Source organism: Ipomoea nil, unplaced genomic scaffold (assembly GCF_001879475.1).
Source record: "Ipomoea nil cultivar Tokyo-kokei standard unplaced genomic scaffold, Asagao_1.1 scaffold1074, whole genome shotgun sequence".
Classification (NCBI taxonomy): Eukaryota; Viridiplantae; Streptophyta; class Magnoliopsida; order Solanales; family Convolvulaceae; genus Ipomoea; species Ipomoea nil.
This window is the reverse complement of record NW_017617502.1, coordinates 4520598-4540215: the sequence shown is the minus strand read 5'-3', so window position 1 is coordinate 4540215 and position 19618 is coordinate 4520598. Positions and strand designations below refer to the sequence as shown.

Sequence of the window (19618 nt, the reverse complement as noted above, 5' to 3'; positions counted from 1 at the left end):
ACTGTTAAAAGAAAGATATTTACTATAATCCATTGTTTGTTTGTGATGTAGCTGAATCCAAGAAAAAGGACAAGGAAGAACAAATCCGGGACTCCACTTCCATCATCTACTGGACTCCAAGTTGCAGCAGCTACTAGGACAAAGAAGAACAACTCTGGGACTCCAGTTGCAGCAGCTACTAGGACAAGGAAGAACACATCTGGGACTCCACTTGCAGCAGCAACTAGGACAAGGAAGAACACATCTGGGACTCCACTTGCAGCAGTTACTGGGACTTCACTTGAAGGGAGTAGTGTTGCAGCTGAAGACATGACTGAATTTTGGAATGAAGCAGCAGAGGTGGCAACAATGTATGACAATGGACCTCAACCTGATGAAATCTCAATTACACAGCCAGAGTATGGGGTTGACATTACACAGCCAGAGCATGTTTCTGTTACACCTCCTCAGCCAAAGAATGTTTGTGTTAGACCTCTTCCTCCCAAAAGGTCTAACTTAGGGTTGACATCAAGGAACAAATTACCAATTCAGAGGGAACCTATGACAAGATCTAGGACAACACTGAAGTGCAGGTTCACCAACACCGTGGATACACCTGTGGACATCGAATGAATGACATTAAGATGTTCCTTTTTTTGTTCCATGTAATCACTGTTTAAGCCTTGTATTTTTGACATCAAAACTGACATTCTTGCTTAGCTTTTAAAACTGAAATTGGCAGTGAATGTAATGGTGTTTATTGGCAGATTCTTACTAAAATTGGCAGTGAATGAATGTAATCAGTGAATGAATGTTGTGTAGCTTTGCTTTGTAAAACTGAAATTGGCAGTGAATGTAATGGTGTTTTTTGGAAGCATTGATAAACTGATTTGTGTATTTGCTTTGTAAAACTGGCAGTGAAACCAAATATCCACTGATAAACTGAATTTGAATAAATTGTTAAACTGATAAACTGAATTTGAATAAACTGAATAAACCAAATATCCAGTGAAACCAAATATCCATTGATAAACTCAAATATCCATTTGCTCCCTACAAATAAACTGATAAACCAAATATCCATTGATAAACCAAACACCAATTATGGAAGCATATACATGTTGCTCCCTACAGATACAACAATTGAAAGATAAGAAATTAATAGTACAATAAGGGCAACTGCAACCAACATCATCATGGATCTACATTTTGTATTCCTACGATTATTCTTAATTTGAATGTCTTCCCATTTGCTCAACTTGCATTTTAAATATGCGTTTTCTTCTTCAATTTTGTTAACTTTCTTCAATAAGCCCGGTATAATCTTCTTTGACCTAGGGCACATTGGGGGATCGAACCAAGCCACGAATCCATCCTGATAAATTTGCACAAATTAAAACACCAATATAAGTAATTCAATTTCACATTTCTGAATCATCAAACTCAACAAAAAAAAAACATATTTATCAGCATGGATAATGATTACAGCTTAAATTTTTTTTTTTTAAAAAACAAATTTATCCAAACAAATTTAAAATTTTGCATCTAACCTTGCATCCTAAACATTCCCAGTACCTCCTTCCCGGGTTCTCATTGGTCCAAGATGTTCTCAAAACCATTTCTTGCCCACATTCACAAACTTGAATCGAAATCCATTCACCATATACCTTTCGCCTTGTAGTTGATGAACTGGAAGAGTTACAGCTTCCTCCTTGCATTTTCCTTCGACCAGATTTGCCTGTTTAGAGAGAGTGTTGCTTCGACCAGGATTGCTTCTTCAATCTGCCTCTTCGCTCGTCAATCTCGAATGAAGAACAGAACCACTCGAATGTCTTCACTGACTAAGAACGGGAATAAAAAGGGAAAAAAAAAAGGGAAAGAATGAAGGGCACTTGATAAGACGAAATTACCCCCTATTTAACTTGCCATCTAACGGAAATTTAGACGGAGGACCAAATTTGTCCTCGTCATAATAAGAGTGACCACAAATTGTCTGATTTTTTTAAAAAGGACTAAAATTGTCCGTGCCACTATAAATCTAGGACCAAAAATGTTTTTACTCTTTTTTAAAATGAAGAAAAAGTTGGCAAAAAGAAACGGTCGCCGGCGACCACGGTAGCGGCAAACGGTGGTGGCCGAAGCATTATCTGATTAGGCCGGGAATGATTTTTTTAGTTATGGCTAAGGATGTATGTTCAGTGCTGTGGAGAATCGGACCAATTATTTTGAAGGGCGGCCGGGTATTCCGGTCGACTATGGAGTCTAGATTTCAGTGACAAAATGGCCGGATTTCCATGTCTGCCAAACTGCACTGGTGGCAAGTTTGGCCCTGCTGGTGAAAACAAACCCTCGATATGTTACTCCTAACTTTTCCGATGACAGATCGGAGGAGGATGACGACGAATATCAAACCGGAGAAATGGCTTTGCTAAATAAGCAATTGAGGACAATGTGTTTTTCTTTTCTTTGTTTATATATATATATATATATATATATATATATATATATATATATATATATATATATATATATATATATATTTAATGTCTTATTTCTTTTAACTTTAAAATGTTAAAAATCATAAATGAATTGATTATTCTGACACGTCAGAGTGGTTGATGGCTCTGCCTATTTTAATTTTATCAAATACTAGTAGTTTCACTTGTGTGATGCACGAAATATATTTGTTGTAATATATTAAGAATATTTAGATTGATATATAATTATTTAAATTAGAACATCAAATATGATAGAGTGCAATTAAAGATGTGGCTTTGATCATTTATCTGTTTTGATGTTATCATTTCTTTGCTAATGTGTAGATGTACGCATGCGGTGCTGTAACTTTAGAAATTTTATTTATCATTATTTAGTATTTTTATAAATTAGGCAAATGTGCTCGTTCTCTAGCAACTCAGTTATAAGAATGAATTGATATCCTAATTCATTTTTATAGAAAATATATTTTTTGTCTAGATATATAACAATGTTGCCATTTAAAAAACATAATATCACCGATTGTATTTACACATTATTGAAACCTCTTTGTAGACAACATTGGTAGTAGCAACACAATATTGTCCATCTTCGTCTAGAGCTAACACCTTCAGTCCATCAAGATGGGTGACTCAGGTGAAAATATATAATGGTAGAATATCAGTCAATTAGTGATCCTTTTATATTTTCAGTAAATTAGTAATATCATATTCATTTTCAGCCAATTATTCATTTTTTTTCCAGTCAATTTCAATTAGAATATCAGATGCACTGATATTTTTATCTAATTTCTGTTCAATTTTTAATTGATGATGTAGAATATTTTTATTGAAATATTTCTGTTCCATTTTTAGTTTACCTTTATTATTGTTTAAAATATGTCTTTACTATTTATGGTGTAGAATATTATTATTGAAATATTGTCTTTCCATTTTTAATTTACCTTTACTTGATGATATAGAATATTATTATTAAAATATTTTCGTTCCATTTCTAATTTCTGTTCCTTTGTTTAAAATTGTGAAAGATTTATGATATAATTGTGATTTGATTTATTCTACTGTGTAATATTATTGTGAAAAATTAAAATGCAATGATCCAACAACTTTCTTTCCATTTTAGTCAATTATGGATCATTTTTTTTCAATCAATTATTAATATTCAATTCCTTTTCCAATTAACATAATTTTCGTTTCTTTTTCTATTTTTAATTTATAGTCAATTATTAATATTCATTTCTTTTTTCAATTTACATAATTTTTGTTCCATTTTTAATTGATGATGATTTAGAGTATTATTGTAAAATATTTATGTTCATTTTTTAATTTATCTTTACTATTTACTATTGTTTGGGCGTGAAATCAAGTAAATATGATTTTGTTTTTTAATTATAGTATATGATAGATACCCCAAATCTGCCGCATGGATGGAAGGTCAGACAAGACAACAAGACTTAGAGATGATTCATTACTTGGCAGGGGGAGGGTCGCCAAGGACTTCCCAGCCAAGAGGCGAAGCGCCTTGCGGTGGCCGTCGAGCACTCCTAATCAGCCAACCCACCGGCCGGCGTATCCCGAGGCGGGCTCGTAGAAGAGATACGGTTAAACGACCAGTTACGCCGGGTGGCGCGCCTCTGATCAAACACTTTCCCGGGACCTGGCTGGCCGACCAGACCCTACGGACGGGATGTCATTATCTAGGGGTAAGTACCCAGGAAAGCTCTCCGCGCAGTCGGGACCATTCCTCGCCAGGCACACCCCAGTAACGCGTTGAGCAGATTCTACAGAAGAAATCCTCGCGCATTAGGCAGCTTCCTTATTTAGTTCATATGGAAAAGGCAGTAAGCTGACAGCACGTCAGCCCTATTCCCCCATTAAGTTAGGCCTTGCGTCAACCCTACTTACCATATGCGAACTCCGCATCTATGTATAAATATCTCCCCGAGATCATCATGTAAAGGGTTTTATTGGATCGACACTTCGAGGGCCAAACCCTAGAGAAATAACACCGCATTGTTCTCTCTCTATTAACTCATCTTTATTTTCATTATCTCACAAAAGATCTTTATTTTCTTTCGGTAGTGTTGGCCAGCCGAGCAGCCATCAGGGTTGTACAAACCAACAGTATAGAATAGATTAATTGTTTGGGCGCAAGTGTTTGGACCGGAATGCACGAAAGGAGGATTTTGTTTTTAATAATAGTATACTATTAATAAAAAAACAAAATCCTAATTTTACACATTCTCGCCCAAACTATCTCTCAAACTATTACTATGTGAAATCAAATATTATTATGGTAAATAATAGTTCAATAAATGTGACAATTAAACAACTAACAGGGCGTTTGGTTGGAGGGAATTTAAATTCTCTTCCTACTTAATTCTCGCCTAATTCCAAAGGTCATAAAATTCCTTAGTTTGGTTGGAAGGAATTGCAATTTCCACATTTTCATGGAATTAAAATCCCATGTCTCCCCCTGGGATTTTAATTCCTGGAATTTTAGGAAGAAAAAAAGCTAGTGATGAGACAAAATTACCCCTCCCTTTTTTTAATTTAAAATTAATACCAAAATAATGGGCATTTTGGACTTTATACTACTTATTCCCTTTCAATTCCCATGTATACCAAACATTAGAATTGAAATTCCCAGTAATTCTATTCATGTAAACCAAATACTGAAATTTAAATTTCCAATTTATTCTCAGTAATTCATATCCCATGAAATTGCAATTCCTTTCCCACGTAATCCCCTCACCCCCCCCCCCCTCCCCCCCAACCAAACGGCCTGTAATGGGTAAAATGGTTGGATAGGTATGCCCTTGTGGCATTTTATGTGTTTTACATGTTTGAAAATTACTGCTTTATAAAATAGTTGACTTAACTTATTGCAGCTTAACTACTTATATGATTTTTACCTAAGTGCTTAACAATTTTTTTTTTTTTTTTTTTTTTTTTTTTTTGCAGATGTGTGAACTGACAATCAAAGACACTGACAAGTAATAAGAGGTGTAATAGTATAAAAGAAATGTATAGGTCTTTTGTGGGTTTTCTGTAGATTTTGTATATAGGGATTAAATGTATTTTTATTTACAATATTAATAAATAAATAAATATTCATATCAAACTAATACAAGATGTACAGATTTCTCCTTTTAAATTAAGAACACAAGTATATCTTATACAATATAATTTGTTAATAGCACAGTAGGACCTTACTCTTAGTGGACTAGCATCTTATTATAAAAACTCTAACAATAATGCAAAAAAAAAAAAAAAAAAAAAAAAGATAACAAATTAATAACACAGATAAATCCCAAGTTACACAGGGTTAAGGAAGAACTATGACTTTTATCAAAGTATAACCTCCAACTATTATGCACAAATACACAATAAATAAAACATGCAAAAAAAAAAAAAAAAAGAGCCGGGGGGGGGGGGGGGGGGGGGGGGGCTAATCTATACATTTAAAAAAAAAAAAACTAATATACATACATGCATTATTAGTATCTTATGAAGCATGAAGTAGTAATCGAAGGATAAATTACTCCAGTAATTCTGTAGAAAAAGAATTTCAAATTACAATTTAATAATTCATTGTGATTTTTTTATTTTTTTTGGGTTTTTCCAATTTCAAGAGAAGATTAAAAATCACATCTAATTGCCTTATAAAACAAAACACAGTGTTTTAAATAAAAATATTGAAGTTGTATTACCATCTCAAATATAGTACTATAAAGAAGCTCACAAGATTAGGAGTTATAGGAAACAATAGGAAGCACATAACAAGAACAAAGGTAATTGTCAAATTTTCTAATCACTTTTTTCTTTTCTACCATCCACATATTTAATCTATATATATCTTTGTGTATTTGGTTCATTTTTCAGAAAATGAATAGGAAAATGAGTAAAATTGTATACTTAAACATTTTAATTGTTATATATAAAAGAAAAACATGTTTATTGTTTTGTTTATAATATAACAATTTTTATTTTAAATTACATGCAACATAAGTTTTGGCTGTACTCAGTGGTGGCGGGTGATTGGCTGCTCCACTATTGTAAACTGAAAATGACTTCCTCCAAAAAAAAGTCTTTTTCCAGAAAATTCTCCTCTCAAACCAAACACTGAACACCCAGAAAATTATTTCTAGAAGCATTTTTTGGGTTTCCAAACGCACCGTTAGTATAATTGGCTAATAATTATTATGATAGCTAAGCTAATAATCCATCTATACTTAGAAATTCTTTCTTTCATTCTTGCCCACACACTTCTTCACAAACAATAGAAAATGAAAAATGAAAAAGAAAACAGAATTAACTTAATAATAATAATAACAACAACAACAACAACAATAATAATAATAATAATAAATAAATAAATAATCTATATCTATATCTATACTATAATTAAAAACAAAATCCTATTTACTTGATTTTCCGCCCAAATAATAGTAAATAGTAAAGGTAAATTAAAAAACGAACGTAAACTAAAAAAGGAATAGAAATATGTCACAATAATATTCTACATCATCAATTAAAAATGAAACGAGAATTATGTAAATTGAAAAATGAAATGAATATTAATAATTGACTAAAAATTAAAAATGGAAAAATGAATGGAAATTAGGTTAATTGGGCAAAGGAAATGAATATTAATAATTGATTGAAAAAAAAAAGATCCATAATTGGCTAAAATGAAAAAAGAAATGGTCAAATTATTGCATTTTAATTTTTCACAATAATATTACGCAGTAGAATAAATCAAATCACAATTATATCATAAATCTTTCACAATTTCAAACAATGGAACGGAAATAAAAAAAAAATAGAACATAAATATTTTAATAATAATATTCTACATCATCAAGTAAAGGAAAATTAGAATTGGAAGGAAATATTTCAATAATAATATTCTACATCATCAATAATAAATATATATTTTAAAAAATAGTAAAGGTAAATTAAAAATGGAAAAAAAATATTTCAATAATAATATTCTACATCATCAAATAAAAATGGGATAGAAATTAGGTAAAAATATCACTCCATCTATACTCTAATTGACTAATTATCTAAAAAAATAATAATAATTGACTGAAAATGAATCTAATATTACTAATTGACTAAAAATATAAAAGAAAATGAATATTAATAATTGACTGCAAATAAAAAATGATCCATAATTGACTAAAAAAAAAAGAAATGGTCAGATCATTGCATTTCAATTAAAAATGGAACCGAAATTAAAAATTGGACGAAAATATTTCAATAATAACACTCTACATCATCAATAGTAAATGCATATTTTAAACAATAGTAATGGTAAATTAAAAATGGAACAGAAATATTTCAATAATAACATCTACTATTATATAATTTAACCCGAGTAACCCGTCCTGATGGATGGAAGGTATTAACCCTAGACGATGATGGACAAGATTTTGTTGCCACTACCAATGTCGTCTACAAAGAGGTTTCAATAATGTGTAAATATAATCAGTGATATTATGTTTCTTTTTTAATGGAAAAATTGCTATATATCTAGACAAAAAATATATCTTCCATACAAATGAATTATGATAGCAATTCAGTCCTATAACTGAGTTGTTAGAGAACGAGCACATTTGCCTAATTTATGAAAATACTAAACAATGATAAATAAAACTTTCAATGTTATAGCACTATATGCGTACATCTAGACATTAGCTATTAATTTGAGCAATTATTTGCACAAATTCAAGCAATGATAACATCAAATATATAAACTATTCAAACCATATCTTTAATTGCACTACAGCAGTAGTAGTAGTAGTAATAATAATAATAATAATAATAATAATAATAATAATAATAATAATAATAATAATAATAATAATAATAATAATAATAATAATAATAATAATAATAATAATAATAATAATAATAATAATAAAAATAATAAATAACAATAATAATAACAATAACAATAACAATAACAATAACAATAACAATAATAATAATAATAATAATAATAATAATAATAATAATAATAATAATAATAATAATAATAATAATAATAATAATAAGGTAATTGTAGAATTTGTCCTTGAGTCTTGGTCATGCATGCACACTTTTCGTCCCTAAGTTATCATTGGCGTTGCACTTTTCATCCGTTCGTGCTCACTTTTCGTCCCTTATTTGTAAATGGACGAAAAGTGCAACGTCAATGATAACTTAAGGTAGAAAGTATGACCAACATTTATAGACAAATTCTACAATTATCTTATAACTTAGTTACGAAAAATGTAATTTTTCCTAATAATAATAATAATAATAATTTAGCTAGAAAACACACTGCAACTATATGAGAGTATATACTTAGACCTTATGTGATGAGCTTGATCGAAGGAATGAGAATCATACTCTTCTAATTTGTCATCTTTTGGAGATTAATACACTTATTTAATTTAATACTATAAAATGGTATGAAGTAAATTTAATACATATAAACTTAGTCATTATGGAAGAGCCGCATTTACATCTTTAAATATTTAAAGAGCAATCTTGAAAAAGGATTTAGGTCATGTTTTGTAAATGGCTGTTAGCTGATTGGGTTAATTAGAGAGTATAACTAGTTGATAACATTAGTTGATTGTAGAAATTTTAGGAGTATTTTATTCGCGTTGGAATGCAATATAACATGTTTACTAATAATTTTGTTTGTTTGTGTAGGTATATATAGACAACCATAACTTATCAATCTACATCTACTCCTCCTTCAGACCCTCCTACTTCTGCTAACGGACCGAAAAAAAAAAAAAAAAAAAAAAAAGCCCACAATATGCAAAAACTTGAAAAAAAGAAGAAGGCTAATAATGAACAAATTTCAGTTTAGTTTGATAAGTGTGGTAGGGTAACAATGGGCGGTAGACTACAGAGTTTAAGGTATATTATAAGTAATTCAAGTGTTTTATTAATATTAACATGTCAGTGAAATCATCGGAAAAAAGTCATAAGGCGAGGGAAATGCAGACGTTAAATGAGCATCCACACTTCTTAGGTTCTGGTGGATATGTGAGGAAACGACAAGAGTGGATGAAATCAAACTATTTATCTTCACAGTCTTTGTGTGCATTAGTTAGCTCGTCTTTGGTGTCTGATGATTGCAGCTTTGATTGGATACGAGCAAGAACCAAAAAAGCAGATGATGGAAGTTACTTTATTCAGAATGAAAAAACACATGAAGTGCTTCATAAAATTGTAAGTATTATATTTTTTTTTTCAAAAAATGTCATTATAATACAAAATATTTATAAAAATACTAATACTTGAGTTATCTTATTTGTTGGAACAGGTAGAAAAATGTGAAGAAATTAATCAAGGGACATTTGAACCAAAAAGACATCATGACATATTGTCAGCAGTTCTTGGAAAGGATGACCATTCAGGTTTTGTAAGAGGAATTGGTTCATACTCTATCATCTAAAGAGTGTTTGGTAGACTAGACCGAAAACAAAGCACATCGAGTGGGGTTTTCACGGTAGATGTTGTCAAACAAATCATAGATAAATGCATGCAAGATACAATCACGAAGATGGAAGCAAAGATGCAACCCAATATTGATAGCCTGAACCAGAAACTCCAGTTTATGATGAAGAAGATGTCAGAGACACATCTATTTTCACAAGGGGTCTCGGCTGGAACTCCTCAAAGTGTCTACACCCCTTTTGATCCAACGCTTTGTGATCTACCGCCTACACAAAGCAGTTGTCATTCAGTTGACACATATCTAGTTAAAGAAATTAAGGTAATATCAAAAGTTATTTCATATATCAAATATACTTTCTTGTTAGATTAAGATCAACACATGTTTTTTTAATAATAGAGTCCAAAAAGGTGTTCACTAGCCGTATGTCCCGGTGGCACGCCAATTGTTGTTCCAAAGGGTATAGCTCACCCAAGTACAATGAGACTATGGTGCATCATCAACCATTGTCCCTGACTGTGTCAAAGTTTGGGTCGATGAAGTGATTGGTGGAGAGTAATTTAATCTCCTCATGTCAGCTCAACAGCATGTCAATATAGTAGATATCGTTGGCAATTTGCACAATGGCCTATGCATTTAGTGATTTTGGATGAGGTTTGCATTCTTATATTTAGTTATTAAGTTAGTTTCTGTTGTATATATTTAAATTTCTTATTATTTCTTAATTTCATATTTCTTAATTGGTTGTGCAATCAATTTCAAGTCACGTCAATCAGGTTTGCATGTTCGACTCTGATTCAAAGGATATGCTTAAATGGAATGTTTCCGTTGTTTCGTCATATTTCATCCATGTCATGGAGCATAACAAAGATAAATAATTTATTTTAGTACCATATCATCAAGAGTAAGAAAATTGTTCTTTTACTTTACTAATATAAATTAATAACTTGATTTGAAATATTAGATATTAAAATTTTAATATGTATTTGTGTTTTTTAAATGTAGATCTTATTGGTTACTTTTAGTGATTTGCATACGCTCAAAAAGGGTATATGTCTTGGATCCCCTGCCTTGTGATCGCGACATTGAAATTAAAGCTACTCTGAATTTGTAAGTAAATACCTTATTATATAAATAAGTATTTTAACTTCTATTATATTATTTATAAATTTTTATATATGTTTATAATTAATATAAGGCGTTTCGCTCTGTTCCTACGAATGGACGGATTAGAAACATCAACTGGAAGCAATGCGAAGTATGTATGAAAATTGAACTTAAGCTTTAGTGTGATATTTTGAATTACAATAAATTGTTTAAAGAGTTAATTACCGAAATGGTCCCTTGACTATAGTGAAATTACCAATTTGCTCCTTGACCATTTTTTATGACCAATTAGGTCCCTCAACTTTAAAAATCTTAACCAATTTGGTCCTCCATTTGTTTTGCTGTTAGACATCCGTTAACTCAGGACCAAATTGGTAATTTTGCATAGTCAATGGACCATTTCGGTCATCACATGCATCATTTCCTCCGAAAAGTTAATTACCGAAATGGTCCCTTGACTATAGAGAAATTACCAATTTGGTCCCGAGTTAACGGATGTCTAACGGAAAAATAAACAGAGAACAAATTTGGTTAAGATTTTTAAAGTTGATGGACCTAATTAGTCAAAAAAAATAGTCAATTACCAAATTGGTAATTTCGCTATAGTCAAAGGACCATTTTGGTAATTAACTCTTGTTTAAATTACTAAAATATATATGTATTTTGTAGCGCCCGATACAACCGGGAAGTGTTGGGTGTGGATATTATGTCATGCGATACATGTTTGATATCGTGACAAAATATTTATTTGTTGATTGTTTGGATAAGGTAAGTGAATTTAAATAGAACTTTATATGTATAGTTAAATTATATTTTATTAATTAACATATTTAAGAATTTTATTAATTAAATTATTTTGTAGGCATTTGAAAGCAATAGTCCATATTCTATCGACGACATAAACGAGATTCGAGTGCATTGAGCAAAATACTTCTTAAAACATTGCGTGTAACTTTTGTTTTATTGATAAAATTATTGCGTTTTGATGATATTATTTTATTAAAGTGTGATAATACAAAGTATTGTGTTTTGATGATAGTATTGTGTTGTGATGATATAAAGTATTGTACATGTGTTAGTATAAAGTTTGATATTAGTTTTGTGTTAAAAGTATTGTGTTATGATGATATTATTGTATTAAAGTGTGATGATATAAAGTATGTGGTAGTTTGATAACATTAGTGTTGATGATAAACTGTATTGTGTAAAACTGTTGATATGGATTTAATTTTAAGCTGTAACAGGTACATGAATTAAAAAAAAAAAAAAAAAAAAAAAAAAAAAAAAAAAAAAAAAAAAAACTAAGGGGTTTTAATTAAAATAAATAAAATATTTTTTAAAAAATAATCATCTGCGACTGTTCTTAAACTAGAATAGTCGCGAATGATTTTTTTTTTTTAAAATAAATATAAACCATCTGCGACTATTCCTAGCAAAGAACGGTCACGGATGACCTACGAAAAAAAAAAACAATCCGTGACCATTCAAGTGAACAACGGTCGCGGATGACGAACCTTCCGAGACAGTTCCACAATAGTCGCGTAAAGTCCAAGGCTTTCCGCAACCCTAGAATCCGCGACTGTTGTACAACAGTTGCGAAAAGCTCTTTACAATAGTGGTAGATGTGCAGTTCTGTACTAGTGGTAGCTGATCAAATCTAGATCAACGGCTCAAATCAATGAATTTATAAAAATAAAAATAAAAATAAAATAAAAAACGCGCTTCTTGTCAACATGCATGCAAATGATCAACTATCTCAAACTAATGCACCTTAAGATATAAAACTAGGCACCTTAAGATATAAAACTACACACCTTAAGCTATAAAACTCTGCACCTTAAGTTTTAAACTGATGCACCTTAAACTAGAAAAGTGACGCACCTTAAGTTTTAAATTGATGCACCATAAGTATTAAACTGATGCACCTTAAACTCGATAGTGACGCACCTTAAGCTTTAAACATACGCACCTTAAGCTATAAAATTTTTAAACTAGACAGTGATGCACCTTAAGCATTAAACATACACACCTTAAGCTTTAAACATACGCACCTTAAGTTTTGAACTTATGCAAAATTACCATAATGCCACCGCGTTTTTTTTAAAGTACTTTCTTCAATCTTGGCTGTTGATCGATTTTGGCTAGGTCAATGGCTGAGATTAAACCTCATCTTTCACCTGCAGCCTATTACTGCACCTGATCCTTCCATGGCTGGTTTTTTTTTTTTTTTTTTTTTTGACCCCGTTCTTATAAATAAATGAGGCCCAACCAAAAATATAAGTGCAATCTTTAAAACCTATACTGTAAAATATATGATTTTTATATTTCAAATAAGTATGAATGGTGTAACACCAGCTGAATGCAAAAAAACACACTTCCTACTGTAAAATACATGATTTTTATATTTCAAATAAGCATGAACGGTGTAAATATCAGGCCCTCTAAAAATTGAGGCCCTGTGCTGTTGCCCTTCTTGCACGCCTTAAAATCTGGCCCTAGATCCTTCATCTATATATATATGTGTATGTATATGTATATATGTATGTATGGTTTTGTTAAAATGAAGATTAAAATACTAGTGCCCTTACTCTCTTATTTGTTGAATGCACGCATTATAAATCACGCAATTTGGATAGATTATATCCCCCCTTAGCTCCGATGTTAGACACACACGTGAGTTTAGAAAGCATATTTGGGTGAGTTCTTGATGATTATGATTTTGGTGAAAAGGAAGACAATGTATAATGGGGTTTCACTTTCATTCACGAATCTAGTTGTTTTTCACTAGGGTCCCCGAGTGCCACAGTCCCCAAAACGCAACGAATCACCAACTACTTTTATACACAAATTATACACTAAGTGCCAACTGACAACGACCCCCCTCCTCATTATATATACCATCACCCAATAAGTATCATTATTAGTTAATTATATTTAAGATGTAAGATTATTTATAATTAGTAATATAATTTACAACAACAAACCCAAAACTAGTCATTATTTTAATCAAACAGTCCCAGACATCATCGGAAACCTTAGGCTCTACAAGGTTACACGTCGCCACTCGCCAGCTCCCAAAGTGCCAAATTAAACCATCTGGATGCGCTTCCTTTAGTGAATCTGCCCACTTGGTTATCTATATATATAATCCGAAACAGATTATGGAAGAATAACTGATTTATTATGATGATTATTATTAATATTTCATATAATAATGATGATCACGGAAGGGTTCGCCATGATTAGATTCCACCAAGCTGAGATATTTTGGTGAATGAGTTTGCCGACTAGCTATATGGTACGGATTAATAATAATGGGATGGCATTATATTAAATCTGAATATATATATATATATATATATATATATATATATATATATATATATATATATATATATATATATATATACACGCGATAAATACAATAATAATTGTATGAGAAAAGAGACAAATAGGTCCCTAAACTTTAGTCAAAAGGACAATTAGGTTCCTGAACTTTAAAAAATAGCAATTAAACACTTAAACTTGTCAAAATGAGTCAATAAAGCCCATGAACCGGTAATTGACCTGTTATTACAAATCATTTTAATTCTGGCTAAAAAATTCGACAACCAAGTCGTCGTCGGTCACCATCTACGGCGGAAGGCGACCAACCGGCCGCCTTCTACCAGAGAAGGCAACCTTTCTGGTCGCCTCTCCAGTGGAGAAGGCGACCAGACTAGTCGCCTTCTCCACACATGGAGAAGGCCGCCTTCTCCACTGGAGAGGCAACCGGACTTGTGGCTTTTTCACCGGAAGTTGGTTTTAATGGTGGTCAACGTAATATTATTATCGGTAACTTGTTGGTTACCGTAAATCAGACTTATTTGACTCATTTTGACAAGTTTAAGTGTGTAATTGTTATTTTTAAAATTCATGTGCCTAATTGCTCTTTTGGCTAAAGTTTAGGGGTCTATTTGACCATTTTCTCTAATTGTATTTTTATTAACGTAAAATCATGAATGGGAATTAGTGGGATTAATAAAGGACGTAGAAATATGCTTAGGCGTGCAGAGTGTCGTGAGGCTGAGGTTATCCTAACGTGGATAGGCTAATTTTATGTTAAGAATGGGTAAAGGCTAAAGACAAAACGAATTGATGAACCATTCTATAATTGATTACCTTTTTGTGTAGTATGATCGGAGGAGGACTAGGCCAAGCCTCCTTCCCCCCTCTCTCTTCCATATATATCAATCTTCATTAACGTTACCAACTTCATTCAAAACCATCTATCTGCATTATATTCCACCACTTTAAAAATTCTAAGCAAACAAAATACTATATATATATATACAGTTATTAATATTTGAAAAAAAAAAAAAAAACACACATTTTGGCTCTCTCTCTCTCATCTTCTTGATTGCTTTGCTTTCTGGTAAAACTGGGAATTGAAAAGATGGTTAAGATACGAAGCTACAACAGTGGATTCGACAGAGCTCGCGTGGAAGATCTTGAGAGAAGATGTGAGGTAGGGCCAAAAGAGCATGTGTTTCTCTTCATAGATACTATGGGTGACCCCATCTGTAGAATTCGTAACAGTCCACAGTTCAACATGCTGGTATATATGCTATTTTTTTCATTATTATATATATATTTTCATATTAATTTACGTAACCAGCAGGTAGGTATAAGCCGGTTTTTTAGTTAATATATACATACGGTTTGTTTGGTTTAGGTGGCCGAGTTGGGCAACGAGATAGTTGGAGTGATACGAGGAACTGTGAAAGTTGTGACGATTAAGAAAAACCCTAAGAATCCGGTGAAAGTAGGATACGTTTTAGGGCTAAGGGTGTCGCCGGTTCACCGGAGAAAAGGGATTGGTTCCGGTCTGGTGCGCCACATTGAAGAATGGTTCCTCTCCAACCACGTAGATTATGCGTACATGGCCACCGAGAAAGACAATGAGGCCTCCGTCGAACTTTTCGTCCACAAATTCGGTTACGTCCGGTTCAAGACTCCGTCAATCCTCGTCCACCCGGCCGGCGGCCGTCGGCCGCCGTCCTCCTCGGCCGGTGTCGGAATTTCGAAGGTTAGCGTGGAGTGCGCGGAGTTTCTTTACAGGAGTTTCATGGCGGGGTCATCCGACTTTTTCCCGGTCGATATCGACAAAATTCTTAGGAACAAGCTGAACCTCGGCACATGGGTCGCCTTCTTTCGCGGAGACTCGTCGGGGGAATTCAGTGGAACCACGGAGCTGCCGAGGAACTGGGCCATGGTCAGTGTATGGAACTGTGCCAAACTTTTCAAACTAACCTTAGGCCGACAAACCTTGTCTTGTTCCTGGTACGCGACAATGGCGAAACTGTTGAACAACGCTGTTCCGTGTCTGAAACCGCCTCCCGCATTCCCAGATTTGGTCGGCCCCTTCGGATTCTACTTCGTGTATGGTTTGCACCGCGAGGGCCCATTCTCCGGCAAGCTGGTCCGGGCACTTTGGAAATTCGTATGTAATAATAACAACTTATTCCCCGCCGACGACGACGACAACGTTAAACTTATTGTAACGGAGGTTGGGTGTTGCGACGACGACAATAAGCAGCTAAGACATGACATCCCACATTGGAGACTACTGTCGTGTCCGGAGGATTTGTGGTGCATAAAGCCATTGAAGATTAACAATGAACAGAAACAAGAACTCATCGCAAACTCCAAAGGCGCCCTCTTTGTTGACCCAAGGGAGGTGTAATAACGTAACTAAATTATTCTTCCCATATATAACTAATGAGCTAGCTAGCAAGCAGGGATGAGATGTCATATATGTCTGATCTGAAATAATGAAAGAAAGAAAGAAAGATGCACCACTAGCTAGCTTTAGTGCCAAATATGAACAACAACAAAACATCTCCTAGTATTGCATGCCCCAGTATGAGCAAAATCCCAAGGCTCATGCACATTATAATATAAAGTGTGTTTTTTACATATATATCATATATTGTTGCTTTTACCTTTTCTGTCATCCATGACATGATAGCTTAATTAATTTCAAAACAATGAAAGATTTCCTTAATTGGGTGCCTCCTTCCACCGTCGGCTACTTTGTTCGTAGCACCGTGTGTTTAGGTCCACGCTCGTCCACCACTGGCCTGTTTACACTACCCACCCAACCTATCATATCGTATCATGTATAGCTTTCTACCGAGTCATTTTCCACATATCTTTATCTTCATTACTTTCCTCTTCCTTTCTTCTCAATCTTTTTAAACAGGATCCGATTATATCATGAATAAGCCCAGTCTCATTAATTAGTGTTACCAGGGGTGGATCCAAAGGAAAGAAACAAGAATCACTCACACCCGTGCACGTGTTCATATCAAAGAATCAAATATAATTTTTTAAAAACAATGCAATAACATTTTCGTAAATAACTCAAACTTTGGTGCAAGTAAATGTGTTACAAGTACAAGTAGCTGGGTGCACCTTTGCAAGTAAAATCACTTACAAGTGTAAGTAATTTATATTGTTAACATTCGTGCACCTTATATGCAACTAATTATAATGTTAGGTACACTATATGAAATTGCTACTTGCATTTGTAATACATTTTACTTGCACTTGTAGTATATTTTACTTGCACTTCGATGCTTAATTATTTATGAAATTGTCACCGCGTTTTTTTTTTAAATTAATGTTTCTCATTTGTTAGATCTGGACATGTGGACGGATGTCATGCATTCTGAGTTCTTTTCTGGACGGACAGTTCGCACCTGAACGCGATCATATATATATATATATATATATATATATATATATAAATTTTTTGATGTTTAAGTAGTTTAGTACTTTAGTTTTTTGATGTTCAAGCTATTTTCTAGTTTATATATAAAAATATATATATATGAGTAAATTTATATATATAAATAAAATGTATATCAAATGGGAAGGGATTTATTCTAACTTTTTTACCCTTAATATTTGGTTGTATAGGTCATGGGTTTGAACCCCATAAACATCACTTACTTTGTTTTAACTTTTTCTACCACTTCACTAGTGGGGAGGGGCTTTATTCTAGCTTTTTTTTACCCTTTATTTATATTTGTGATTCAAATCAAATTTTGATAGTTTGTAATATACAATATTTTTAAGGGGTTTTATTCTACCTTTTTTTCTTTTAATCTTTAATATATTTATTTATACTTTATATCATATTTTATATTTTTTCATAAACATTTTTAAATTTATTTGAACTTCAGCTCACTCAAAAAAATTCCTGAATCCACCCTAGTAATTACTACTTGAGATTGAAAAGTAAAAATGCTAAAACCCAGCCCCTTTATACTTGTTTCTAGTTGTTTTTGCACTTTTTGTAGAAAAAAAAGAATATTTGAGAGATCAAAAAATGTACGTGTTGAATGAAAAAAGAAAAATGTTAATGTTAAAGGGTTAATTCAAATCTGACATTCATAAGCCATGTTTGGTAAATGGTTGTTAGCTGTTAGCTAATTAGGTTAATTAGACGGTATAATTAGTTGATAACATTAACTGATTGTAAAAAAATGTCTGATAAATTAGTTGTTAGTTGATAGCTGTTTGGTATAATTTCTTTTCTCAAAAAGCTAATTGAAAAAGTTGTTTTGAGTAATTTTTTTAAATTTTAGCATTTTGAGGTACAAAAAGTTAATTAACCAAACACTTATATTAATTTTTAAATCAAATCAAATAATTAATAGTGATCAAATAAGTCAAAATTGACCTATAGACTAACTATTTTACCAAACAGGACCACAATATAATCCTTCTCTAATCTAGGCTAATTTATTTATTTTTTGACAATTTTTAAAGCAATTTGGCAATTTGGGCAGGTTGAAAAATGTTTGATTCAAGTGAGATGAGATGTAAATCATTTAAATTATCACATTTAATCAAGGTTTAATTTTTATATATATCGTGATGTCAAATTTAATTAATTCGGAGGTAGCGACACATATACACGCTATTCAATAATTTTGTTATTGTGTACATATAATTTCAATTTCATTCCTGGCCTAGTGCCAAAGGCGGAAGTTAGCAAGTAACATCTATGCATTTCACTATCAATAATGTGGAAACAGTTGTTGAACAGTTCCATATATATATGATAGAATAACGACAAGTGATGGCGACAGTGGGGGAACATAATCGCCATTCTAATTGGCTTAATGTGAGATACGAGTTGTCAAAACCCAATCACAACGTTAATCATCCTTTGTTAATGGATTTAATTTGGTAACTATATAATTACATCCTGCGGCTGAAGCTACCATTAATTAAAAGGGTATGTTTGGTTCATGGGTTTAGTTATCAGGAATGGGAATCAAAGTCATTGTTGTTGTTTAGTTGACAGGTTTCTAGAGCTTAATTAGAAAATTCATTCCTTAATAAAATAAATGTTTCATTCTATTTTTTTTTTTTTTTTTTGAATGCTACTGACTCTATTACAATGTAGCATGCACAAAGAGCCAATAACGCCTCCACTGAGGCTCGAACTCACAACCTCTCGTATGGGAATCCAACCCCGGGTGTTATCTGAGCACAAGGTGCTTAGCAAGTGTTCCAT

The 19618-nt window shown here is 32.4% G+C and overlaps 1 protein-coding gene and 2 long non-coding RNA genes across 4 annotated transcripts; 2 read left to right on the top strand and 1 right to left on the bottom strand.

Annotated features, from left to right (window-relative positions):
• Window positions 1-1281: 1281 nt before the first annotated feature.
• On the bottom strand, window positions 1282-19110 carry LOC109182583. Its single transcript, XR_002054387.1, has 4 exons — window positions 19099-19110; window positions 16885-16890; window positions 1530-1690; window positions 1282-1354 (listed from the first exon to the last, which is right to left on the bottom strand). It is a non-coding gene; the product is annotated as an uncharacterized LOC109182583 (long non-coding RNA).
• On the top strand, window positions 11137-11943 carry LOC109182582. Its single transcript, XR_002054386.1, has 3 exons — window positions 11137-11197; window positions 11716-11814; window positions 11909-11943. It is a non-coding gene; the product is annotated as an uncharacterized LOC109182582 (long non-coding RNA).
• On the top strand, window positions 15412-16896 carry LOC109182581 (probable N-acetyltransferase HLS1). 2 transcript variants are annotated; one of them, XM_019332734.1, is made up of 2 exons: window positions 15412-15553; window positions 15761-16896. In XM_019332734.1, the coding sequence occupies exons 1-2, from the start codon at window positions 15482-15484 to the stop codon at window positions 16769-16771; spliced, it is 1083 nt and encodes a 360-aa protein (XP_019188279.1). In that variant the 5' UTR covers window positions 15412-15481; the 3' UTR covers window positions 16772-16896. The 2 variants fall into 2 exon arrangements, with proteins under 2 accessions (XP_019188279.1, XP_019188277.1); XM_019332732.1 differs by having other exon boundaries at window positions 15412-15643.
• Window positions 19111-19618: the final 508 nt, after the last annotated feature.